General features: G+C 37.4%; 1 protein-coding gene across 8 annotated transcripts in view; it reads left to right on the forward strand.

The window, feature by feature from the left end:
• diaph2 (diaphanous related formin 2) overlaps positions 1 to 27,319 on the forward strand; it is a 426,600-nt gene that overhangs the window by 297,587 nt on the left and 101,694 nt on the right. For all 8 annotated transcript variants that reach the window (XM_023958996.1, XM_023958998.1, XM_023959002.1 and 5 more), the window contains one exon: positions 2,187 to 2,311. In XM_023958996.1, the coding sequence (XP_023814764.1) occupies positions 2,187 to 2,311 (125 nt within the window). The remainder of the gene's footprint in view (positions 1 to 2,186; positions 2,312 to 27,319) is intronic.

A 27,319-nucleotide genomic window follows, 5' to 3' on the forward strand; every position in this document is an offset into this window, starting at 1 on the left:
TGTTAACAGCTCCCCTGAAACACTGTTACAGTCAGCTTGAGCCCCCATATCTTGGCTACTGTAGTTACTATAATCAGTGCCAAACCATTACCCAGTACTATCAGTCAGCCCTCAAGCAACTACAATACTTTTTGTCAGAAACAACAATGGCTGACAAAGACCTCCCCATGGCTTGATGTGAATGTAATTGTCTCTTGTCTGGCATCATTCGCCCACCTCCCTCACTGTTCACTCTCCTTTTCCACCATCAGTGAGGCTAAGATCACAGTGACAGGAGCATACGACTCCCAGAAGCCCCATCAGTGAAGAAACAATTTAAGTGTATGTTTGAATACATGCTTTTTGTCATACCCAGATATCAGCTGTAGACGAACCGGGAAGAAAGGATTATGAACATCCGCCAGTCTATTCACTCAAACTGTTGGCTTTGAAGTTCAGTAATGACAGAACCCGGCCTCCGCACACCCACTGATTTAACTCGCACTTAAAGGCTCCTTGACTCACCAGAGTTTGGAATTTTGTGGACCTGTTCATCCTCAGGAACTTGTATTTTTGTGCTAAAAATTTTCAACAGTTTTTATTTATCATTTTCTCAGAAAAAGGACAAACGTTTTATTAGACTTAGTTTTGGATGTTTCTAAGGGTTTTAATACGATGTTATTTTTCACCATCTGTGACTTTAAAATCATTCTCTTTTTTTTTTTTTTTTTGGAAAATATTGAATGCCTTTGACCCTCTGACTGCAAATGACAGTGAAAATAAAACGATGCTGCTCTTGGGGTTGTACAAATTAGTCAAGCTTAAAATATTTCTCTTTTCAATGCTTTAGACCTTCTATATGTTCTTTCTTTTCCAACTGAAACAAATGCAGTGGCAGAAAATCATTAAATGGCTAAAATAACTGCGTTCCATACAATCAGAGAAATGGATTGGACTGTGGATCAGAGAAAAAATGTCAAAAGAAGTGGTTTTGACTTGGAAAGAAAAGTGCATTTCGAAAAAAATTTTTACTTAAAAAATACTTTGATATTGTAAATTTTAATGCTTTTTCAGCAAAAATAAGAATTAACGGTTAATATATAAGAATAAACGGTTCATATATATAAACATTGTTTCATTTTATTGTTCTTTAAAGCGGTAATAAGATATGAGCTGGGAGACCAGAATGACGAAAACGCTGTCCTTATAACCACCAAGTTCAGACCAACCTTGTTGATGGTGTTGACTTGCATTAGCTGTCCAGGACTTTTTGCTGTTCACACCCTAATGGAAATAAATCAGACTGACTCTTTACGGTCCTGGTTGCATGACTTCCTTGGTCTTTATATGGATTTAATGTAAGAGTTTATGTGGACCAGTTACCCAAACTTTCTTTTTTTGTGCCTTAGTTATGCGAGTTGTCTGCAGGCAAAACATTGGCAAACGGTCGTAGACCACTCAATGAGCCCGTAGAAGGGATTTGTTTTTTCCCCCCGCCTAATCCTGCCTACTGCTGTTGTGCTGTTCAAGTGTTGTGCGCTCTTAATACACTTACCTTCTACTGGTTCGACAACCCAAGAACCCGCAGCACCAGTACAGGCCAACCCCCCGTACTAATGCGACATGCTTAAGCAATACAAAAGAACCAAATACATCTGTGTAATATGATGACTTACACACTTTGATGTTTTATAGCCAACTTTGTCAAGAGAGGAATGTCAAGAGGTCTCTGCAATATGCTATTTTTTCAATAAATAGTTTTGCTGAGAAAGCCCAATCGTGAAATTTGTACATATGCTTTATTACCTGCATTGTTTCCTTTGAGAGTAAACGCATATTTTTCTCAGTGATGTTAAGTGGCATGCATATGGTTATGTGCATTGATGAATCTAAACCTCTTTGAGGAAATCTAAACATGGGACTGTATCCCGTCAGATCCCGTAAGACGTTGCTCGGTGTTTGAAGTTTGTACTTGAAAGACCTGATTTGAATACTGTGGATTCCACAGCAACTCTGCAAACAGTGATTACAGACTGATTAATGAGCACACACAGACACCAATTATGTGCAAAACTGTCCTTACACATGCCTACCTTTCAGGATACGTTGGTTTATAACAAATATATAACTATAACAAACATTTTGAAGAGGTTCATGTTTATTAAATGGTTGATTCTCTGTAATAATGCACTTTTTTTTTCCTGCAGTGTCTGCTGAGATCTTGAAGGGAAGTTTGACTTCCATGGAACGCCACATCCAGAGACTCGAGAACGACATAGAAAACTTCCCAAAAACAGATGACGAGCAAGATAAGTTTGTGGATAAAATGTCCATATCCTTTTTGCCCCTGTGATGTCCACAGTTAACACCGTTTGTTAGTTTGGCCGCACTGATGCGTTAAAGCTCCATTGTATTTTGTCAAAGCAATGTCAAACGTGTGCTGTTTGTGTTTTGCCTGGCGGTGGTAAGCAGTTGCAGTCACATGGTACAATAGGTGGCACCCTGGGGAACTCAGGGAATGGATCTTGCTGCCTTGGTGTGAAATGTTGATCAGATCTCCCTCTTCACTCCTGCCTGTGTCCCAAGAGCAAAATCATGCTCCTGGCTATTTTTTCACTGCTTTGTGCCATGGCTGACTGTCCCCTTGGGGGACTCTAATAGGGGCTCCAGCCCCTCACACCATTTTATCGCCTTGCCCTGATTTTATCTCCTGACCGGTCACACAAGTAGCCATCTTTTCTCCTGGCACTTCTCCTGTTTTGATAACAGAGGGCTTCACTTAAACCCAGGATCTCTGCTCCTAAATTGAATTAGTCATGTCCTTCCCTGTTTCTTTAATGTAATCTTAGAGAGAGGTCAGCTCTGACTCTGTAAGTGGCATCAGTGTTAAGAATTGGGTTAACCGTCAACACCCTAAGGTTCATATGGAATTTGACAAAAGCACTAAGAGAACTGTTCTGTCATTTTTCAGTTCTTTGAAAATTACAATAAAATTGTAAGTTTATATTCAATAGATTAAAACTTTTTTTTTTTCTTGGTTTGACATTCACATTGTTTGTTGAAAGCCAAAAATATCTGTTTACATTCCTATAAAAAAAACTTGTTCCTGCTTCTGGTTCAGAAGCAAAGCAGGTGGTAAAGCTGCTCTTCTCTCCAAGGCTGGTATTCTTAGGCTTTTTGAAGAACTAGAGACTTGGGTAAAAGGACATGTAGAAAATCTGCTGTTCTGCACTCTTTCACTGGGAGGTATTCCTCTCTAGGAGACTGTACAGTAGTTGTGACCAGAAACACCCAAACCTGTCCTCTCCCCTCCTCCAGTCAGCTTACATGATCAAGTGTTAGTGACTGAATATATGCCTAGACTGACTTGAAAGCATGGCTCATGTTTTATCATCTATATTTTATTATAAATCTTTGATACGATTTTCCTCAGCATAGTTGCTAATAAATCAAATGAAAGAAGCACTTGAAGTTATTTTTTTAGCTAGGGTTGGTGGTTCAATGTTAATAATTTATTCAAATGATTGATTGGTAAGTATGTGAAAAGAAAAATAGTGAGCTAAAAAAAAGAAATTGTCTTTTGTGTTGTTCAAATGGCTTATTATTTTGCTAAAAGAGTGCTAATTTCCTATTGAATATTTGGAGTTGGCAACACCAATCTAATGCCCATTTCATCTATCACAAATTTTTGGATGCATACAGATTATATGAGAAAATTCTCACCATTTAATAAAAGAAATTTAAGGAATCTAAGCTTTTTGGCATAGCATTTGGACATTACTGGTAAATAAGTGTCTATGAAAGTGTATTTCCCTTAGCCCACTTGTATAAATTTTGTCACTCAAAACATTTTTCCACCACTTTAAACCTCCAAAGACATCAGATGTTTAGCTTCTCTTGTGCATCACGATGAAACAGATTTACATTCGTATGGAGTAAACACAGAGATTGGGAGAAAAGAAAAGCACAAACTGCTTGGTTTACTTGGCTTTCTGGTACAAACGTTTGCAGTGAGCTTTGGTGTTTGGCTTCTGAGCGCTGAAACGAGCGTCAAATATGGTGCTGTATTTTTGGGTTGACACTTTCATTGCTACACACAAGATAGAAGAGTTAAGGCAACTCTACCTTCCTTACACCTTATCCTGGGATTAAAGGAGGGAGAAACAATGTTGGCTCTTTGAAGCATGACAGATGGGAGAACAAGCACAGCTAAAAGTCATGCATTTGATGCTTGAGCAACCCTGAAAAAGTTAAATGGAGCTCTGTTGTCTTGACTGTCGTTTCCTGTGACGAATGAGTCAGTCTTTACTTGAAAGTGCGTGTGGTGGTAGTAGTTGGGGGTGCTTTTCATATAAATATAGGGAAATCATAACTTGAAGTTCTACTATGAGTATACTTTAAATAAATGAGTCTTGTCAGATGAGTCTTTCTTTTACTCCCAATTCACAAAATATTTTCCTCAGCACCACTTTTTATTTTGACCAATTAGCAAAATATTTGTTCTACTTCTATGTGTCCCTGTATGTCAATGTTTCTTATTTTATTTTACTTGTTGCATATTTTAAAATGTTGATGAAATTGTCATCATCTAATTGTAGTTCTACAAATGTAGCTTAGATGAACATGTGATGACAAACGAAGGAAAGACTTTACTGAAGTGCTTCATTTGATTTTATTTAGCCATATTTTCTCCTTCCATTACTGTAATATATGCAAATTACTGAATGGGGGGTAGGCACATCAGTTTAGTGAGCTCTATCTGTCACAAATAATGGGGGCCCACAAAGGCTGTAGAGTTGAGGCACAGGCCCCCAGAGAGCCTTATTTCACCAAAGAGGCTATTTGCTATCACTTTCACAATCACTAACTGTGCCTCCCTCACACACATGAAAACACACACACACTTGTATGCTCACTTACAGACAGAATTATAGAACTGCTGCAGGAAATGATGAAATGGAACAGAGTGGGACTCTGCACACTGGAATACTGATCTAGTGAGGTGGCTTGATAAGGACCCCTCCCTGAGCAGTTTCATTGTATTAGGTTAATGACCTCACCAAAAATTGAGATATTCTGCTTAACCTTTTATTTTTTCTTGATGCCTGAGTGAGAGCACGTCATTTTCTCCATTAATTCACACACTGATTCAGAATGAAACTGTATGATGCCGCTATGCTAAATCTTATTCCAGTTTTATTCTATCATTTTAAAGCTTGTTAATTTTTATTTTATATAAAGCATAGTAAAAATCCATCATTTTTAAGAGTTGGCCTATTTCTGGTGATCTGCAACCAGATAAAAGATTTATTTCGATCTATAGGAATTGTTAAGAACCTTTGTGCCGCCATTGGTGATGGCAGACTATAAGTTCTGACTTAAGAACTGTTGTTTCTCATCAATTCTGTTTTAATCATCCCCATGCATGACATGAACTGCAGGTGTAAATCTTCAAATTGTCTTAGTTTGTGGATTATTGCACTTTTAATTTTTGGTCTTCTTGATAACGATACTCTCAGCAGTAGCAATAAGTGACTTTAGTCCAGTATGTAACTGCAGGGGTCAATCAATGGATCATTCTAAATCTTTAGAAGCATCGTATACAGGTATAAAAAGTTGTATAAAAAAGAATCCCAATGGATTTTCTTTTGTAATTACTTCATAAGATGAGTTACAATTTCCTTTTTTTCTTTTTTCAGTCGCTAACAAAGTTGGGTGTTATTGTAAATATGCTATCCTGGCTAACTTGTAGCGGTGTAGGACTTTGTTTTTTTACTTTTGCATTACTAACAAAATTTGGAGTTAACAAGTTCACAGTAATTTTGTTTTGCTGGTATCAGTCTGGTTTTTATGTGTTGCAAACAAGGTTGAGAGTTGCAGGTATTGTGAGTACACCAATGGTACTAACACTTCTAACGTAACTAATGTTTAACATCTTACAAACAAGTTCTAGAGTTGCTGTTGAGGCAGTTATTAAAGCCTAAAAAATGGACTTATCTTTGAGTCTGATAGTGTCTCGCCTGATAGTTCGTACGCCTTGTAGACCATTCATTGAGGGTGCACCCTATAATCCGTTGTACCCTCTGGTGTAGAAAATACAGTAAATACAAAATGTACCTTGTCCATGTGTTGATGTTTAAATTCCCAATGCACTAAGTTTACATTTTATTGTGTTTTATTTTTTTTTCTAATTTTTCCAAACAAAACATGACTTACTTGTACCTCTTCAAGCAGTGTTTCCTTACACATACTTGCTGACTGTGTGAAGTAGGGGTAGGACAGGCAATGAAGATATTAATATCAATAATTACCTTATTCAATTGACATTACCTTCACCACCCAGTGCGCGGAAACCAATAGTGTCCTTTGTGTTTGCTTACAGGTGTCTGTATAATGATGACACTTTTGTCCTTGAAAAATGTATCGCTTTGTGTTTCACGCTTTGATAGTCATATAGTTTTGCCATTGCGATGGTAATTTTATTCAAGACTTTCTTGAATAAATTGATTGAATATTCGGTTTGAAAATAGTCTTTTCTTTACCCAGAGAGTAGGTCTAACAGCTTTGTGATTATGTTTTTCACTCCAAGTGGATTATTAGAAGGAATAGGGTACCATTGTAACCACCGTCTCTCTTGTCTAGTGTCTTACACATACTTGTACTGTAGACGCTGAATGAATTGTTTGGTAATCTTGATTAATTTTACACTTCATTTGATAGTTTAAATTTGTTAAATTTGCTTTAATATTCGGAACTCTAGGATAGAAGTGGACCAAACCCCCTGTAAAAGTCACGCAAATCCCACTACTGCTCTTTTAGGAACGGTATTGTCAAAAAACAAGCGCTTCCCTGAAAGGTGTAAAAACAAATAAGATAATCAGTTTCTTCTAACTCCTCACCCCCGCATATATCTTCTGCACTTTTTTTAAGCAAATCTATTTATATATGTCCATCTTTGCCATCGTTAAACTTAAAAAATGTGAAAAAAGTGACAAATGAAATAAAATTCTTCTTTTAACTTTGACATATTCCATAACCCAACATATCCCAATGACATATCCCTCGTCGCTGATGTCCAAACCTGCACCTTACATTACATCCCATTTGGCAATGATACACATAATACCGCTTCAGTTTGAGTGCATTAAATAAAATATCTCAATTATGTATATAAGGATAAAGGTGAATATTTGCTAGGAATTAATGGAAAAATCTACATTTAAGTCTGATATTTTTATTAGATGTCTGTAATTATCAAACAAAGAAAATTAAATTCTGTCTACATGTTACTTGAACAATTCCATAACTTGAACAATCAAATAATGATCGAATATTTGGTCTGCATGTAAATGAGCTCATTTGCTCCCTTTAGTTGGCCTCAGCTGTTTGCTCCACTGGACAGCCAGTGAGGAATTCACACTGAAAAGAACTGCAGGAAAATGAATCTGCCATTGACAAAAGACCCACTTTTGTTTGTTTGATCCACAACAAGGTTTAGGTGACCAAAACACAACTTGGTAAATGAAACAAGCGTCCAAGAAAACAAAATGTGGTGAGGAGGAAACCTTTAGGTTAACATAACTTTGTACAGTAGACAGTTTCAATAAAAACATAACCTTAGTATAATGTGAAAAAAAAAGAAAAAGTCTCAGGCTTTGAATCTCTTGTGAAAACATTTTTGCAGAGAAATGTCTTCTTTATATTGCCGTTTTAGTTCATTAAATTTGTACGCATTCATTTATGCATAGCTCTTTAGGGTACTGTCAAGACTGAATGAGGTTGACTGAGTTCTGGAGCAGACTGCAGCTTAGTCATGCAATAACTTATCCCACCATACTGTGGTGGATTCAACTACATGACTAGTATGATTAGGTGCAAAAGACACTTTTAGTACAAACAGTGTTATTTTCTAAGTAATACCTTTAAGTAACGCAACTTACATTACCGTAACTCTTACATTCCCTAAGAATTTCTTACCATAAACCCATGTTTTGAAGGAACACCACATATTTTACTCATTTACTTTGCAAACTATTGGGTTTTTTAATGAGCCTTATTTTCTTTGGTTTCACCCAACTTTCCCCACACTGCCAGTTTTGAGCACCAGCGCCTCCCACGCACACAGGTTTAGGTCACACTTATTCTTACCTGCTCCAGGGACATCTTTTAATGCCCCCTTCATGGGTTAGAAATTGGCAGAGACATTTACACAGGTACTATTTTTTTGTTGTTCCAGATTCTTCAACCTGATTTAGCTTGCTCTTCAAAGAAAGAAGTTCACAGCAGAGTGTTTATAGATGGCCCTTGTCAAACAGCTAGAGTGTAGACCACTGGCTTCAGGGGATGTTTGTGTACAGCGCTAGCAATCTTTTGTGTCAGCACCAAGCACTTCAGGTCATATAAAAAGACCCTTAGTGAAGCAAGTACAGAAGCCTCCCAAGTTATTCATTTATGCATTTATTTCCTTAAGCTGTGATACGCAGACACTTACTGCCCCTTGATCCATGTATGTTTTTTATCTCAATTGCTATCTTTCTGCAAGCTTCCCAGTTCTCTAGCACCAACTTCAACCAAGTGTGTTTTCTTCTGTTATATGATGCACTTTAAACTGTTTATGCAGTAAAGTAGACAGGAAATATGTATTTTCATTTTAAATGTAGCGCAGATGTAATTTTGAAATACTTTAGTAAGAAAAAAAGGGTTAAATTAACAACTTAAGGGGTAACAAGTATCAATTCAAGAAGGTACATTTAGACCAAAAATGCTCTAAATTCTATATATAGGTCCTTTCTTTACAGCAGGGGTTATGTTCTAAACATAGAATAAAATAAATCCAAAAGGTAGTATTACAAAGGTTTGAAGGCCTTAAAACCCCTCACTACACACTTCCTACAGTTTTCTCAGACAGACATGAACATTTTCACACTTTTCCCTCTTGTTTAAACTGTCAAAGTTCCAACCTTCATAGAAATATAAGTACAATAGTATAGAATGAAAATAAAGATCTGCTCATGATCAAAGATTTATATAAATTTGGCTATTGAACGTATTTTGTACAGGAAGACATAGCAAAAAGGAGACTGATTGACAAGGCCAACAGCTAATCAGGATGCAGAATATGCAGAACCACTGATTAATTAAAAAAGCATGAAAAATTGCAGTGAAATAGACGAGCTGCGAAAAAGGATCAAGGTGATTTGCGATAAAGTGAGGGACTACTGCATGTCTCAATATACAAGTATAAGAGTATAGTGTTTTAGGGTGAAGACACAAGAAACCCTACTACTCTGATAAAAATACAGTTTTTTTTGTAACACTATGGTAGTTTACAACAAAACAAAAAAAAATAGGATTGCACTCAATGGCGCACCATATTGATATAATGTTTACTGGCTTCTTGCTTAAATATTGCAGCTTTCCTTGGAGCTAACCCTAATTCACATGAGACACAGATCAGCAATAAGTTCATTTCCCAAATATTCTAGTTAACTGCTTTTGTCAGGACAAGACCTAAGTTGCCATTGTCCTGCATTTCCTAACATCTTCCTGCCAGACAGTCCATTTCTGTGCCCCCGGGTCATGTGAGAGAGATTGTCCTAGAAGTTTGCTGGTCAATATCTTGTTAGGCTGTGACACTTGGCCCCATGTGGGAGTTCTGTTAACCAGTAGAGCAAGCTTGCACACTGCAAGGACTGAATCCTCTGGAGGCCTGGCACAGGGGCAGAGGGGGTTCATCCAGGATGTACTCTAGATGCCTTTGCTCCTGGTTGAACAACAGTTGGACTTGACTGTTTAGCCCTCCGTGACCTAGCAGTCATGTAGTACGTCCTCTGGGATCTTCTATGTCCAGTAGGGATTCAGATTGCTCATCCTTAGATATAAATGTGCCTACTTTTGCCACCTTTGTTTGAAAATCTCATGACTACATGTGTAAGTTTAACTCTACACTTTAAGACATTTTCATTTCCCCCTTTTGTCTTTAGCCCCTGGAAACTTTTCTGGTGCTTAAAATCTAAATCTAATCTTAAAAAATTATATATATATATATATATATATATATATATATATATATATATATATATATATATATATATATATATATATATATATATATATATATATATATACAAACATATATCATGAACAAAGCTAGATGTCAGAGCTATTGGCCCCAAAGTCATGTTTTTAATTAACATAGAATGTTTGATTCTCATGGCAAACATGAAAATGTACTTTTGTCCTTAGAAAATAGTTTGTCTTGAAAGGAGTACATATTGCCTTTATATTTAGCATGCTTTATTTATCAGTTAATCTGTTTTATCTTGGTGTTTCCTTGTGTAGTTTAGCAGCTGTAAAGCCTTTCCACTATTGACCCAGGTCTCTGCTGATTATTTCTGCTCTGCTGAAAGTCAGGCTAAGGTCCCAGTGGCAGAGGTTCCAATCTGCACCTCATTACTTTCCCAAAAGGCCCAGGCTTAGTGCAGGGTAATAGACAGAGGCCCAGCTGCCCTCATTTGTCATGGGCTCCTGGGTCTGATGCAAAGCCCCCCTAGAGCACTTGTTGCTGGGCTCTAATCCTGCAGTAGACACCAGCCACGCTACTCTGCTTAGCCATTCCCAGTCAGTGGCGTCATGGCTCATGATTTCACTTTCATTTGATGTTTAAATGAAAACCCTGTGACTCAGGTGAACAGTGTGCCCATTGATGGCAAATTATTCTGTCAAATTCAAGTGGGGAGGGAACGTGACTGGAGTTACTTTGCAAATAAATAAGAGAAACATAGATTTCCCTGTTTTCACTCTTTGAATTCACAATGAATGATGGTTCAAGTAAGTCTTCTTTAATGAAAAGCACACACTGCAACAACTTGGATTATTTGCTGTATGTTTTTTCATATTGTTGGGGAAGAACTATTTTTATAGCTTTTTAAGGCCCTGCCACATTTGGGGGGACTTGACATCTAGTCAGTAATGTATAAATCTCTTTTCTATTGCACAAAAGTATATCAAAGTTAAACCTCTTAATCTGAAAAGGTCAGGTGTCACACAGGTCTGGAGGAAGTGTGGTGCTGACATCAGAAAACTCTCAGCTGATAAAACTGTTCACGTTTAACAAATAAAATATAGATTTGCTGTGACTATATAGAATAGGGATGTCCAAACTTTTTTGGCACGTGAGCTACTTTGAGACGACAATGTCCAAAAGATCTACCTATAGACAGACAGACAGACAGCCAGATATGAAGTTTAATAATGGTATTATGAATTATTACAGTACACAAATATATATGTATATCAACTAAATATCTACTTGTATTGTATTATATGTATTATTATATTATACTTGATATTTTAGTATTAACAGATGAGATGTTTTTTATAAAAAAGCAGCGACTATTGTATTTCATGCTCTGCTGTTAACCGCGCAATGGGGAGCACGGCATTTCGCTGCTGGCTCCGTGGGCAACGCTCGAGAAGCACGTGCTACTGGAAAACACTGCTGCCTTAGTGGGCTTGGATCCATCGGGCGGGAATTGGCCAGCAGAATCCACCGTGGCAGGACAGCTGTGTCAGAAGGGAGGACTCCAAATCAAGGAGGCACGCTGGGCGATCCGATCGCGCCTCAATAAACACTCCAGTGGGCCGGAGTGGTCTTCTGCCGGGGACTTGACGTGCCGTAAGCGACTTTCTGATGACAGACAGAATTTGCACTCAGTGTATGTAAACACGCATGTGCAGTGACATATGTATCATAGGATGTTCGATTGGCCGTTCTGCATGTCAATCAAGTCACATACTTCTCGGTGAGGATTTTAATTCGCTGAAAGGTTTTTTAGAAGTATATTTTTATTTTGTTTGATTTTTTATCTTTGCTGGCCTGCGATCTACCTTCATCTCCTTAAAGATCGACCGGTCGATCTCGATCGACGTAATGAGCACCCCTGATATAGAATATGGCCTGTTTTTGATTAGTACCTTAAGTGACCTACAGGTTTTCCTCTATACTCAGGCATACAGGCAACTTCATGAATCATTAAATTCATGTAAGTGTCTTAGCCCTGTGGTTTCCTAACAAGCACAGTCACAGAGATTGTAAAAATAACAATTTTAGATACACTAATGTCTGTTTTCTGTAGAAATCACTGCACTTGTTCTATAACGGGTCTTTTTTCCTAATATGTCTATTAAAAAGGGGGTTGGGTGGATGGGAAATCAATCAGTATTTATTGAAAAATATTTACATTAGGTTAAGGACAGTCCTTATATTATTGTATTAATTATGCTCTAATCCACTCAGTAGTTTATAACCTTAAAGTTGTGTGTTTTAGAACCTCTATAGGCTCTCCCACCTGTTACTGCGACCAGGCTGCTGCATTTACAACAGACAAATGGTCCATATTTGAATGTTAGGTGTGCAACTTATCATTTATCATTTTGTCAGAGAAAGATGGCTAACCCCACATTAAACCTAATTTCTTGAAATAAGAAATATTTAAGTTTGACGAATACTATTCAAACAGCAGGAAGGTTTATCCCAAGCAAGTGTACTTCATTCCACACTATTGTGCTTGAGAGATTTGTAACTCCTGCATCATTCAATATTGTTCCCTAACCAGCTTGCTGTGGACAACCTCAGTAGGAGTATTCTAACGAATGTTTGCATCAAACAGATGCTGTAGATAGATCAAGGTTGGGGGCACCTACACTTCATTAGCATTATTCTAATAGCCAACAGGCCAGAGCTTGTAAGCACTTGAGATTCTGCCTATAATCACATGACTCATTAGCCGTCCCATAAGGTTAGTCAGGTTGCACAAAAGGTCAACCTTATATGCACTATCTAACTGGTGTCTCATCTACCACATTAAAGGCCTTTTGTTGGCTCTGTCTTTAAAAAAAATAAAAAAAAGACAAGCAGTTTATCTGAAATACTAAAGAGGATGTCATGATTGATATTTAACTGGCTAGCACTGTGCCGTTACAACCCATATCTCGACCTGGAGTAAGCCTGCCCCTTTCCCATCATCCATCTGTTCACACTCTCTTCCGCTAGCTTACAGTTCCTCATTACTCCAACCTAACATTAGTAGTGCAACAACAATAGCGAGCAATATTGGAACAGTTTAAAACCCTTTGATGCGCAACATGGGTCAAAAAGGACCCGGCTGAGTTTTTATTTTTTATATTTTTGCAATAAATTAATATTATCATTCAGCATTTAAGGTTTTCCTCAATTAACTTGTTTTAGACCATCACACATGATTATTTTATTTTTTCATTTCTAACTTTTTGTATAAAAACTGTTTTTGTATCACTACCCCTCTAATGCGTAACATGGGTCCAAAATGACCCACATTCATTTTCTATGGTATTTCTCATATGGCTCAGTATTTACACAGCATAATTTTGAAATAAATTACATGTAATCATTTATTCCTCCATATGTGTTCAAAATATCTTGTTTTCTGTGTCTCTTGAGCACCATGCATGATAACAAAGCAGTGGATGACAATAGTCAGAAGAAGAATCCAGAATTCGTGAATGTGCATGAATGTCCTGGTGATGGTCAGAGGGACCGTAGGGGCCAACTGACAGCCACGCCTCTGTCAGTCTTCCCCAGGGCAGCTGGGGCTACAACAGTAGCTACATGAATGAAGAATGAATCAATAGTGGACACATTGTAAGTACTGTGACCATCTGGAAAAGTGCAGATGAATCCAATCCATTATTATTATTTTCAGGCAGTGGGAAAATGTAGATTTAAAATAACAAACATAGCCAACATCCAGCCTGAAGAGAGCATCAGACAGGAGGGCCAAAAGAAGAGGAAGAGGTGTGCGATCTGCCAAGTTTCCTAAGACAGAAAAGTCAAAAGATGGTGTTTTCTCTGCACCAGACCTGTGTGCAGAGAACAAATATCACATTATAATTTGTGAGAATGTTAAAACGAAGGTCGCAATTGGTTAAACAGATGTGCCACACCAGTTCAAAGTTGTTAAAATACTGATAGAGGTATGTATTACAAAATGAAAATAACCATGTTTTAATTAAAGAAATAAATGTTTGGCCCCAACTCATTGCTAAATATTACTTCAAAACGAATGTTATTATTATAGTATCAGGTAATTTGATCAAAATCACACTTGAATGACTGGGTCGTTTGATCCATTTCTTGTAAAAAACATTATTATCCATTAAGTATGAAAGGAAAAATGTAAATGATATTTTGGGTTAATAAAAAACAAGATATGTAGAGGATACTTGGAATATTCATCAATAAAAAATATATATTTTAAACGATATACAAAATAAAAACTCAGCCATCAAAAGATTACATAGAAAATGAATGCGGGTCATTTTAGACCCATTTTGCGCATTAGAGGGGGTGTGGATATAATAATAATAATAATAATGGGTTGGATTTATCTGCGCTTTTCAAGACACTCAAAGCGCTTACAGTGTCCATTATTCATTCACTCCTCATTCATACTTGGTGATGGTAGCTACTGTTGTAGCCACAGCGGCCCTGGGGCAGACTGACAGAGGCGTGGCTGCCAGTTCGCGCCTACGGCCCCTCTGACCATCACCGGGAACATTCATGGACATTCACACACCAGTGGAGCCACACTGGAGGCAAGGAGGGGGAAGTGTCTTGCCCAAGGACACAATGACATTTTGGCTGGTGGGAGCTGGGATCGAACCGCCAACCCTTCGATCATTGGACGACCCGCTCAACCACCTGAGCCACTGTCGCTGAGATATGTTGCACATCAAAGGGTTAAACCAGATGGCAGCTCACGAAGAAAGCAAAGACTTAAATGGATGAGCCAACTGGAATCTGGAATCACTTCTGCTCCCCAGGAAAGAAGAAGAAAGAGGGAAAATACATGAATCCCATGCCACCAAACAGAGGCATGGAGAACTAAATGATGAATAAATTATCAAGAGTAACCCTTGTGCTATCTTAGATGAACCTACCCTAACATTGACGTGTTATCCCTACCATGACAAAGGTGGATAAAGGTGGAAAGATTTCATGTAATCCATGGACACCAGTGAAGATCACAAATCATTGAAGAAAAAAGGTTTAGCACACTGTCTAGTGGGTCTAGATGACCCAACTCCCAATGTTAAAGTGCCTAGGATAGCACAAGGGATAAAGGAGAAGAGAGGCAGATGAAAATAGAGGACCGAACCCCAGTGCACCATACTTTCCTGAGCTTTTCACTTCTGGCAGCCTACCGATGGTTAATTGTTATTGTTATTAGATAGAATTCAAACGTGTTAATAGTTGGTGGGATTGCAAGTGAGCTGCCTGATCATGTCCAACTTCACTCCTCTGTAACTGCCCTTCTCCAGCTTTGACAAAAACCACACATCCTTGTGTGTACATGACTTCAGGCGATCTCCAGGCTGCCCTAAACACAGCCTGTCAAGTGATTACCCGAACCTGTTGACTGAATTTGCCTGCTTTAGTGCAATTAGGTACTTCATTATGCAAGTAAAGTGCACTAACTGTTTCACATTTGCAAATTGCTTTTACGATACTTTTTATGGTTGACATTAGCATTGGCTTGAAAAAAAATGGGGTTGATTTGGCCCTGAGGAATTGAGTCTATACATTTTTTAATTGAATATGTGCCAACGTTGCCAGCATGTCTCTGTGCTCTCAGTTCTGCAACATTTTAGCGGTATAGGACATTTAAAGGCATGAGAGATCTCTAATTAAAATGAATCTATGACGGTCAGAAACACTAACAGTTACAAACGGCAATCTGATGGCAGTCAAAAGGGGATTCTCCATTAATTGGCGAAATGTGGCTCATCAATCACGCAGACGGGGAGTGCTGCAAAGACAGCATCCTTTCAGAGTCACCCACTGAGGGCGGTTGTTTTTGGGAGGGGAGCGTGTTGTTTGTCTGAGGGACACAGTTGAGTGGAGGAGTAACAGTTTCTCCTCTATACCCCCCCCCCCCAACCCCCCACCCCCTTGACTGTTTTCACCACATGTGGCTCTCAGTAGAAATCGCTCCGACTCAGTCTGACAGGCTTTGTTTTTCCGTGTTGCATGTCAAATGTGGATTGGCTGTCATTCTCTGCCAGTCATGGTAGAGGGGAAATTGTCAAAACATACTTACATTGCAGCTTTCAGTAGATACTCTTCACTGAGGACATATGCAGAGAGGGTTGTAACTCTATACAGTTCCAAGACGGCTAATATTCATTTCATTTCCTGCCTACGAGAATTTTTCAACTTTTATATCAAGAATTACTGTTTTTCTTTTAACTGACAGTCAAACCCAGGTTCATCTTAGCTGGTACATTAAATTTGTTTTTGTGGTTTTGTAGTTAAAATTCTTATTTTTTAGAACTAAGAGATGGATTTTGCACAGTCTTGACAAGGGCATGTGGCATTCATGTCTTTCATGCCTACCAATCCAGGCTGAGATGTCTGTAATGTGGGGTAACATGACGTGTCTGCCTACAGCTCATTACATGACTGAATGCTTCGTCAATCGCACCAATCAATGGGCTTCTTCTAGTCTCTATTTCGCTGGCAAGACTTCAAATCATTATTGCTCTATGTTGCGTTTCTGCTTCATTTGTGCGTCAATTTTTTTCTCTTTTTTTTTCGTTATATCTCCAAGGCACGGGCTTCCATTGCCACTGGGGCTGTTTTCTCACATAATGTGTGCTGGTATTGCATGTTGATATGCTCATTACTTTTTTTTTCCAGTGCATTAAATCCGTAATGTGACAGGCTTGTCACAGAAAATAAAGTAATCACATCTGTCTTTATGTCTTTTATCAGCAGGGAAATGTCTGCAAGTCAAAACAAAATCCATGCTTTTTGGGAGTTTTTATTAACTTCTAATTAGCAGCATGGATAGGCAGGGGTGACCCCAGGATGTGAATCTGCTTTTTCTTGGTCATGTCTCATTGGTGAGTCACATTACAGTGGATGGGCCAGTTTTCTGTTAAGGAGACCTTCTTGCTGGTGCAGAGAAGCATTTTAGTTGTTGCTTTGTGCAGCTATAACAAGGGCATTAAAATTATAATGGATCAGTCACATAAGTGGGTCACCACCAGCACCACCCCCATACCTTTTTGCTAGCTTTTGTTCACTGTCGCCCGCTCACACAGCATTCTGCTGGTGGATCCAAAGCTATGCAATTTAACAGCAACTAGGAGGGGTAAAACCTGAAACTGCCATCTGACCTTGAACTCATGTCCTTTGATGACTTAGGGTTTATCCCTGAGCTTTTCTACTTTGATATCTGGGAGATTTTCTTCATAGGTAGGAAATGTATGCAGCATATACACCATTGCTCTGCTTAGTCTTTTTGTCTTATTTGTAATGAGGATTTCCATAGAGGTGGTGTAAATGTAAATGGAGACAGCTGTTAAAAGACATACAGTACATGAAATTTATTCTATACAGAGCTGTTCAGATGAGAACACCCCTATGCATCAAAGCAAGCCTTGTTTTTTCTATATCGCATCACAAATCTGCTGAGTCAAGTTCAAATTTTGTTAATTTGTTTTCAAATTAACCTACATTACATTACAATTTTGCACTTTTTCTTTACATATTCCAAAAATGTACATTATTTTGATTCACGTTTTTACCCTTTTGTATGTGAATGTTTGAGTACTCAGTTGATTCCTAGAAAGCCTAACGCAAAAAAAAAATCCTTCTCTCTTAAAAGGATGCAGATACACATCTGAGTTGTCCTTTGATGCTATTTACACACCGGGCATGTGATGCAGGTTCAAGAAAGCGGTGAATACACTTTTAGGATTTGGTGTTCATACAGGACTGTTGCACAGTTGGGAATTACTTGGTATGAAATGTCAAAGTGATGAATCTTGCTCCAGGATTTTTCTTTCACAGCTCTATTCCAATACATGAAAAACGTTGTTTCATATAATGCAGTCTAGAACAAACCACGATTATCAATGATTATTAATTTTGCGAAATGCCAAAGTGTACTTGGGCAACCCCACATTGCTCTTGGTGGTTACAAGTTAAAGCTGCCTTTATTGTGTGAATCTGTGTCTACTTAGACAAACGGGGACTCCAGATCAAAGTAGAAAACTACTACCCTGTAAGTATTCACCATTTAGAAGAACAAAACAAGGCATAAAAAATGAAGAGATGCTAATTATGCCTGGTTCTGCTGACAATAATGACAGTTCTTTAAAGGGTTTGTCCTTTTCACAGTCTTCCATTGTGATTCTACAAAATGAGCTCCTTGATTCTCAGGATTCTGAAATGATTACACAAAAAACGGTTCCTTTTCCTTACAGACTGGACATCAGAGGAAAGATCCGATTTACAATCTCTAAATGTATTTTAAAAGATCAGAAGTTCTTCTACAAGGTCATTTTCCAAAGTATGCCAACTCCACACAGAAAGGACCCTTTTGGGATTTGAACCAGGGCCCTTTTGCTATGAGGCACGCCTGCTAACCAGTACATCACTGTGCAGCTGTGATGTGTTTATTTTGAAAATAAGACCATTCTAAGTTAAAAGCAGTTATTAGAAACAATATTAATTTGAGTTTATTTTTTCAAGCATGGTCAATTGGAACATGCTTCCTTCAACACAGGAACATCACATTTATAAAGAAACAAAAATAAGTCACAATATGAGTATACATCCTTATATTTTACTTTTCATAATACAAACTGAACAGTTAATGCTTGAAACGGGAAGGGAAGAGGGAAGCCTATTTAATCTCTTCCCTATTATAAAATGCATAACTTAACAATGATAAGTGGTTGCTATGTTATAAATTATAAACGTACATTTTTTTGTAAAATGTACGAATACGTTTTTTCTTCTAAAATATTTTTTGCATGAATTTATTGGAACCATAAAACCTTTTTTACCACATGGGTGAGTTAAAGAGGAGTTGCCAACATTATTTACAAAGGCAGAACTCACACATGTAATGCAAGTGACTGAATATTTCAAAAGGATACAAATAAATCATATATTGAAAATTGAGTTGATTTAATACTTGTGATATTAGGTCACAATCATTTGATCCATCTGTTATGGGAATAATGAAAACTAAAAGTAGGTAACAAAATGATGAGATAAATGTGTTTAATTATACATATTTCTTTCAATTTCACAGAAGAAATAAGAGGCAGGGATAGGCTCCAGCAGCCTCGTGACCCCAAAAGGCACAAAACGGGTTCAGAAGATTAATAAAAAACTAGAAATAAAGTCAAATTAGAAGGAAAAGGTATGTCAGTTATCTGCAGGTATTCTCAGATATGTACTATCGCACATATAAATAAGAAAAAAAAGACAAAATAAAAAAAAAATCAAGATCACTTGACAGCAGTGATAGTAAACAAAAAAGTTAGATAAAATAGAACAGAATTAAATAAAACTTGATTGATTCCATAACAGTTAAATTATCTTGTTACCATAGCTCCAATAAAAACAAAAGATAAATAAAAATAAAAAAAAATACACAAAATAATAACAAGAACAAGTATCTAGTGTCTAAGAGGCAATGTAAAGTCTAGAGTCTGATGGGAAGAAATCTCAGCAAAAGGACTTCTTTTCTCCAATGATGTGTTGCAGACTCCACAGGAAGGGATGTGAAGTGTCATTTCTGGATCCTCCAAATCGATGACATCACTGTCAGTTTTAAAAAATACTAAAAGAGTTTTATTTGATGTCACAGGGAACATTTAGGAAAAAAAACAAGTCCAGTAGTATTTTCAGAAGCTTAAATAAAAAAGTGATAAATGGAGCTTCTTTCTTTCTTGCTGTGTGCAAACATTTGATATAAATGTACTTGGTGGCCGTTTATAAGCCCACTAAAACTGGACAACTGCGATAAATCAGGAGACTCCGAACGGACTATGAAAATGCAGCGTAGAGAAAATAGTAGACTACAAAAGAATCAATCATCTGATTCTGCGGAACTACGTACATAATGACGTAATGTTCAAGCGTTCGGGTGCTTCAAAAACCCCACCTTGTAAAAAAATAATAAACTGTACCCTGTAAAGTTTGTTGTGGTGCCGATAGCTTCGCTAATGTGGGTGCTAAATGTGATTTGAAAATAGTAAACACATTGCTGCGGTTCTCGGTTCCACGAAGAAGAAACAGTGGTTGCCGTGGATACACAACGCTACTCTAAGGTGTCACGTGACTTCCACCTCCTTCAGTGCTGAAGGATGTGGCTCACAAGCACCAGTAGCGCATAATTCTGAATTTAAAGTCAGAATTCTGAGGAAAAAGTCAAAATTCTGAGAAAAAAGTCAGAATTCTAAGATTACAATCAGAATTTTCTATGCCCCTTTTGTCTTTCTCAATGGCCCTAATCCTCGTTTGTACTCATCAACCTTTTAGGAAATCATAGCAAAACTGGTTCCTTTTAGATCTCAAAGATCTGTATGGCACAATTTATTGATGCTCATCTGATGGAGGCATCTGACTGAAAGGAAAGCACTTAGGAAAGAGGCTGTACAAGACAAGTGTGTTGCTGCAGCCTTGAGCTGAGTGTTCATGACCCGGGACTTCATTCATCAAAAATGTTCAGCTGCATTAAAAAATCGAACATGTTCAAAACATCTTCAACTGTCAGAAAATCTTTACTGTCACCTGTCGGCTACTTAAGTTAAAGTACAGCTAAACTCATTTGGTCTTTGATTAGACAAGATTGATATTGGAAGAAGCAAATTTTAAGTGAATTGGGTTGAAATGTTTCATGAAACACTTTTGGGTAGAGATTCTTTGTCTTTTTCATTCAGTATTTTCAAAAGACCTGTGCTGTTTTAAAATACACCCAAGTGAATTGCTAGATAGATAGATAGATGACTTTATTATTCCCACAATGGGAAATTTCATTTCTGTGGCAGCAACACGACATTCAGAAATAATCTATATAATATAACATCAATAAAGGACATCACAAATGACATTTATATTAGATAATTAAAAATATTACTAAAATTATTATGAAAAATTATTATCAAAAATGAGATTCTTATTAAATAAAGAAATAAATATTAAATAAATACAGCTGCAAAAGAGTAAAAAACATGCGGTCTGCAAAACATGTAAACTGTAAAAAAAACATTACTTCTTCTTGTCCTGTTTAAGTTTGTTCAACAAATCAAAAGTGTCACACCCTAAAGAGTAGCTTCTGTTTGATGGTACACATCTCATTCCAGGAAAGGAGGGGGTGCGAGGAACACACATTTAGTGTTAGCAGGACTTGGCGTTAACTGAATGCATGTGTTGGTTGGGGCCTCCACAGCTCAATAGGGACGAGGTGTCGCTGCTCATCACCACTGCATGTTTGCCATTATCGAACCATCAACCAGCTGGAGGTGTTCCTTCTTTTTTTACGTGTGAAAATGCAGTCAGCAGAGATTTGCAGCTCAGTGGAGCAGATCGTGGTATACATAATTGTGATTGAAATCTAGCTGGAAAGGCTTCCATATTGTTTCTGGAGGCAAGATAAAACATGATGTAGCAAATAGAGAATAATGGAGCCATTTAAATGACTGACTACAGTTTCATTTGCTCTGGTGGTGGAATGTGCACAAATGCAGGCTCATTTGTGATAGATGGTGCATTAGGAGTTATCATCCTTCGAGCTTATGTAGTGGTCGTACACTTAAAGGCTTTGTGAGCAAGGTCGTGATGCTCCATCTGAGATATATTTCTGTGTGCGTGCTCAATTGATCCGCTTTTGCAATTTGGATGGTGACATATAATTTATTAAAACTATTCTATATACATTTCTATGTATAATGCAAGTGCGTTTTTATATTGTGGGTCTCTGTAATGCCTATAGGGCCTCGTCTTAACTGTTTAATAATATCTTGTGCTTATAACCTAGCTTTGTTGTTTTATTGAGTTAAAAATGGTGCCCAAGACTGTGCTCATTTTTCATTTCTGAAACATTTGCATCTATGCTTAGCTTTTACTTTAAAAGTTCTGCTTGGTAAAAACCCATAAATAAAAAAGTGTGCAGCCAAAATGAAGGGTGCTGCACTTTAGAGGCATAGCAGACCATTTCAAAGTCAATACTTCCTCTTTCCAGAGTCAATGTGTTGTCATAATTTTGATTGTTTGAAAGATTATTTAATTAAATGAAATAGGGAAAAATCAAACCTTTTAATTACAAGATTTTTATATAGTTTATATAGCTCAACAGGTCTTCTCATGACACAGTCAGCCTTTAAAAGTGCTCCATTTCTAACACTCATAAATATTTAGCCAGTGAGATGAAACATTTTTTGCGATAAATCAATTGTCTCATTTTAGTTTTTAATGTATCAAGGTATTTTTACATCCAGTCCCTTTAATCTGGCAGTTTTCTAAATATGTTGCTCTTAAACATTAGTCAGAGGTCTTCTGTAATTTTTGTTGCATTTGGGGATCCAGTTAAAGGGATATTTATCATTTGTTCGACAGCTTCGAAGTCTAAAAAAAATACCAAACAGCAAGCATTAGGAATAATGTGAGGCACTGGAATTCAAACTAGAGCTGGCAGTTTGGAAACTGACATGGAAAAAAACCAAGGCTGGAGAACAGCTTCTTTTTTAAGAAGACCGTCTTCGTCACAGAAAGTGATAAATATCACTTAACAACAAATCTTCATTTCTAACAGTCAATTGTCCTGTCTTGTTTTCCTAAATCTAAGCAAAAATAACATGTTTTTTTATGGTTTTACAAGCGTAAGGAGAAAAAAGTAAATATGTGATCTAATATTCTAACTTTAGCTCTGTCATGGCATGGATTATAATGGCTACAAGTAAAGCTTATGTACTTTGAAACAATGAGGTCAAACCTTTTTAAGTCTTATTGCAGCATTACTATCATTAGCATCACTTGACATCACTTTAAATACAATAGAAAACGTTTAAAATAGTATATTTATGCATATTATTAGACTTTGTTGCTTTTTTGTTGTTGGTTGAATAGTAGGAATTTTTAAGCTAATGTCAACCAAACAATGGATGAGCATAATTATTGACATGGTGATCAGTCATTATTGGCTGTCAATTGTCATGTCTGATGTTGGTTTATGAGCTTAGAGGTCCATATATTTTAAAAACCAATTTCCTCGAGATAAACCAAAACCGATGGCAACCGTTTGTATTTACCCACTGCAGGAAAGAGAAAACTGTATTTTAGATGAGTTTTCAGATTTGTAGTGCGTTGTTTAAAATTCTGTAAGATACAAAACTTGTATCAATAAAAATTGCATATCAATTTAGTTTTCAATCCAATACTTTTGGGACGTTATTTTGATGATTGATATTGTAAAATTCTATTTTTTGCATTTCCACATTCAGTCATTAAAGGTGAATGAGCAAACTGGATTACATTTAAGCTTTTAGAGTATTGTTTTCAGACTTTCAAATCTAAAAGCTCTTAAAAAAACATTCTTGTCTTTTATAATATTATCATTCTGTAAAAAGGACCAAAATTGAGTCCACTGATTTATTTTGGGCCAGTTTTTATTTCTAAGCTCACTTATTTGTAAATTATGTTTCATTGATATATCTTAAATATGAAATTCTACAGACATTCAGGTTTTCTTGGCCACATTTTAAAGCACAGTTTAAGTATTTTTGACTTAAAAACCATTGTTCACCAGCTGTTTGGAACTTCAGAGTCAGACTACTCAAGTAGAATTAACATTTGTTCTTTAAGGTTCAGCTTCTTATCAAAGCAAAAGTTCTTGAAAGATTCTTCCTGCTAACATTTTGATAAAACTGAGTTTACCTGCAGTAGGTAAACCTCACATTGGCATATTGATCTGTTTTGGGTGGAAGAAAATCTTTGCACAGTATAATATATTTAAGTGTGACTCAAAGGTGAACAATAAACATGGAGTGCCAGCGATGGTTGTTATGAGATGAAAAACATCTTTTTTTTTTATTACTGTACTCGTAAGTGTGTATATGTTAGGTGTCAAAGTGCATAGATTTTTTAATGGTTTACTTTTATTGCCCTAAACATGCAGAGGACTTTATGCTGCACATGTTGAATGAAAGTTGTACCATCAGAGAATGGGAGTCTTTATGAGGCAGGAGTTTGGGGGACAGCAGGAATCTGCACCCGTGAGATAGCTACAAGGCAGAGCAGAACGCTAGCAGGAATGAGGCGTTTTCCATTCAAGTGATTAAAATGATTTAGGACAGCAGCAAACCCATTCATCTTTGAGCAAGGTGATGGGGGACAATGAACGTGAGCGAGTCTGAGAGAAAGAGCCCCCATGGAGTCATGTATTAGTGAGGGTGCACAGAACACACAGAAAGAGCTGTGATCTTGGACTGGCACAGAGGCGTCCTGAGGGACGTGGGCCGATGCCCACAGGATGAACATGTCTATCCATCTGGTATAATCTCCCCCACCTCCACCCACACTCTGTAATTCTGCTTTTATTTGACCTCTATCACATAAAGTAAACAATACCTGAGTGTCTGTTCGATGTTTCATGCTTCTTTCAGTGGAGAGCTCCAAATGAAAGCTTTGTATTTAAGTTTTGTAACTTTTTTATGGCAGTGGATAATCTAAACTTGAATCATTCTGTCTTTTGTTCAGCAAATGTAGTTTAATTAGTTCTGACAGGAGGGCTGTGTGTGGAGTCTGCTGGTTTGTGTGTCTCTTTTTCCAATTTCATCTCACTGGATCAGATAGGTGGGAAGAGTTGTCATTTTTGACACTTCCGACATTTGCATTAACTTTATTCTCTATCCAAAGGTTAAAACCCTCTCAATGCCTTTATTGTAAACCATGTTGGTCATGGTGGGCTGGTTGGTTATACAAACTACCTCTCATGCTACGTTCACACCGGGCTTGGAAACGCGCGACCAAGCGGCCACTTCTGATGAAAAGACTATGTAAAAGTGTCTATATGCTCGTTTCTAGCTTCCCTGTCAAAACGTTTGTGTCCGCGCATCGCTATGTACAATTTAAGTCAGTTTTCGGGCTCTACATATACAAAACACATGGCCATCGAATGCGTGTTAAAAGTTAAACCAGCTGAACCATTTAGGGACAAGGATTCGATAGTGACCTGTGGGTAACAACCTTTTCACATCAGAGAAGTACAGACCGTTTGAAAATTGATTATGAAGGAGAAATTAAAAAATTCGTGGTTTGTGACCGGTTGGAATTATGATATCAAGTCTTTCTCATATCAGAATAGAGATGGGAAAGAAAAATCCAAATCACCAGATTTTAACCGCTTCAACATTCGACACTAAGCTTTTTCCAACTGTAGGTACATGCATACAGCAGGTAGTTACAGTCCAGTGTGAACACCAAATGCTAAAATTCATTCAAAAATGCCTGTTTAGCACATTTTGAACATGCGTCACATGTCCTTGTGGACGTAGCGTCGAGCACTCTGTTTTTTTCAAAACTACTTAGCATTGGCAGTTTCCTGGAAGAGTGGTTTTAAGCATTAGTTTTTCTTTTTTATCCCTTCTCTGTTTGATTCTGCTTATTCCAACACACTCCCTCTTATGCTACGTTTTTGCTCTTGTAACCGCGCAAATGCCTTCCCACACCCTTGACCACCCCGGTCTCTGCAAGAGTGGTGTCAGACAGTGATTTTCTCACTGACCACACTCACTCGCTGACCAACAATGACTCGCCAATTAACCTCCAAGGCTGACCTGAAATATCTCAGACTTTCTCCCTTCTGCATCATTATTGGCCTCTAATAGATTTCTAATGTGTTTCAAGACTTTGTCACCAGACAATGCTGGAGCTGACTGTAAAAGACTGATAAACCATAGCACCAACTAGTTTATAAAGGTATTAGACCTGGCGGCATCAGGCCAGAAAGCTTTTGGCTACAGTCGGTTTGTCTGAAGCTGTTTTCGCCATGAAGATGATTGGCACCTGTGTCATTTAATGTCACATTGGCCTTTATAAGAAAACTGACGCAGCATCTGTTTCTTACCTTTCTGGTTATCATCCCACACAGGGAAGTAGATATGTCCTGCAGCGCTGTGGACACCAGCCTGTAACCCACTGCTTCTCCATCTCTTTATCCTTCTTCCTCAAACTCTGTGAATCCCTAAGTGGCTGCCTTGGCGGGACTCCATGCTGAGTTTCATAGCAGGGTTTTCAAAGTGCATCTACCTGCACTTTTGATTGCTTTTTTCTATTTTTTTTTCTCTTTATCATACCATACATATGTGTGATTGAATTCTGAGCACATGGGTTGGTAGTTTAGTTAGTACATGTACCGAAGATAATGCAGTAACCAGGAAGATAATGGTTCGCGAGAAAGTCAGCAGCCCTTATCCACTAATGGATCTCCTGGGAGATATTTTAATCCCCTAACAATATCTTCTTATCATATTACAAGTGAACTATGCACAGAACAGGCTTTCCTATCCACAAATGAATACTAAGCCTTATACTTACCTTTAAGCTTATTAGATTTGATCTAAAACAGAACAGTATCAGGTATACTCCCTGATGGCAGACAGATCAAAGACAATAACCTCTTTTTAATTACTCTGTCTGCTGATTGCCCTAATTTTGTGAGATATGTATATTCTGTTATTGTTGATTGTTGGATCCTTTTTATCAAAATTTGTGTTCATATTAATTATTGGCAATGCAGATGAAGTTTGTTTCATTTTATTTTCAGTTTATTTAATTCATTACTTTTTTTTTTAAAGGATTTAACACTCGCTGTAATAGAAGACACTAATGCACAGTAATCGGTCCTTTGACTGGGTTTGTCACTTTCAAAGTTCACAAAAGGAAGAACTCCAAGTGGCAAATGTAAGTCTGACATCTCTTGGTGTTGCTGGTTGGATTAGTTTGCCATTCTTTCTACCTTCATAGAGAGATCAGATGATTTGTGAACGATGTATTCTCCTCTTTTCAATCCAAGCTAGTCTCCTCTTTTGTTTCCTTGAGCTTATCCTCTTGCGTTATCTTTTTTCTTCTGTAACTCCTTTCCACGCAGTCTGGCTAAGCTCTAACACTGGTTGCTGGCTCTTTCAGGAGGTGATCGCAGGAAATGGTGTTTTACAAAGCTTCCCAAAAAAATCCATGTATGTCTTAATTTAAATATGGATAGTGGGGAACTCAAAGTTTCCTTTTTTTTTTAAACAGAATTAATTCTAAAATAAGTATTGGGTTTTTTCTATTAGAAATGAAAGCTCTATGATTTTGATGACCTGTTGAGGCATCCATAACATTTTCAAATCCTTGTCTTAAGAAAATCTCCCCTACACAATGACATGACTTTTCTTGTTCATTGAACTTTAAGACAAAGAAAACTAAATGGAACTCTAGTTTAAACGAATTCCAGCT

The sequence above is a fragment of the Oryzias latipes genome, chromosome 10 (genome assembly GCF_002234675.1).
Source record: "Oryzias latipes chromosome 10, ASM223467v1".
NCBI classification, from domain to species: Eukaryota; Metazoa; Chordata; class Actinopteri; order Beloniformes; family Adrianichthyidae; genus Oryzias; species Oryzias latipes.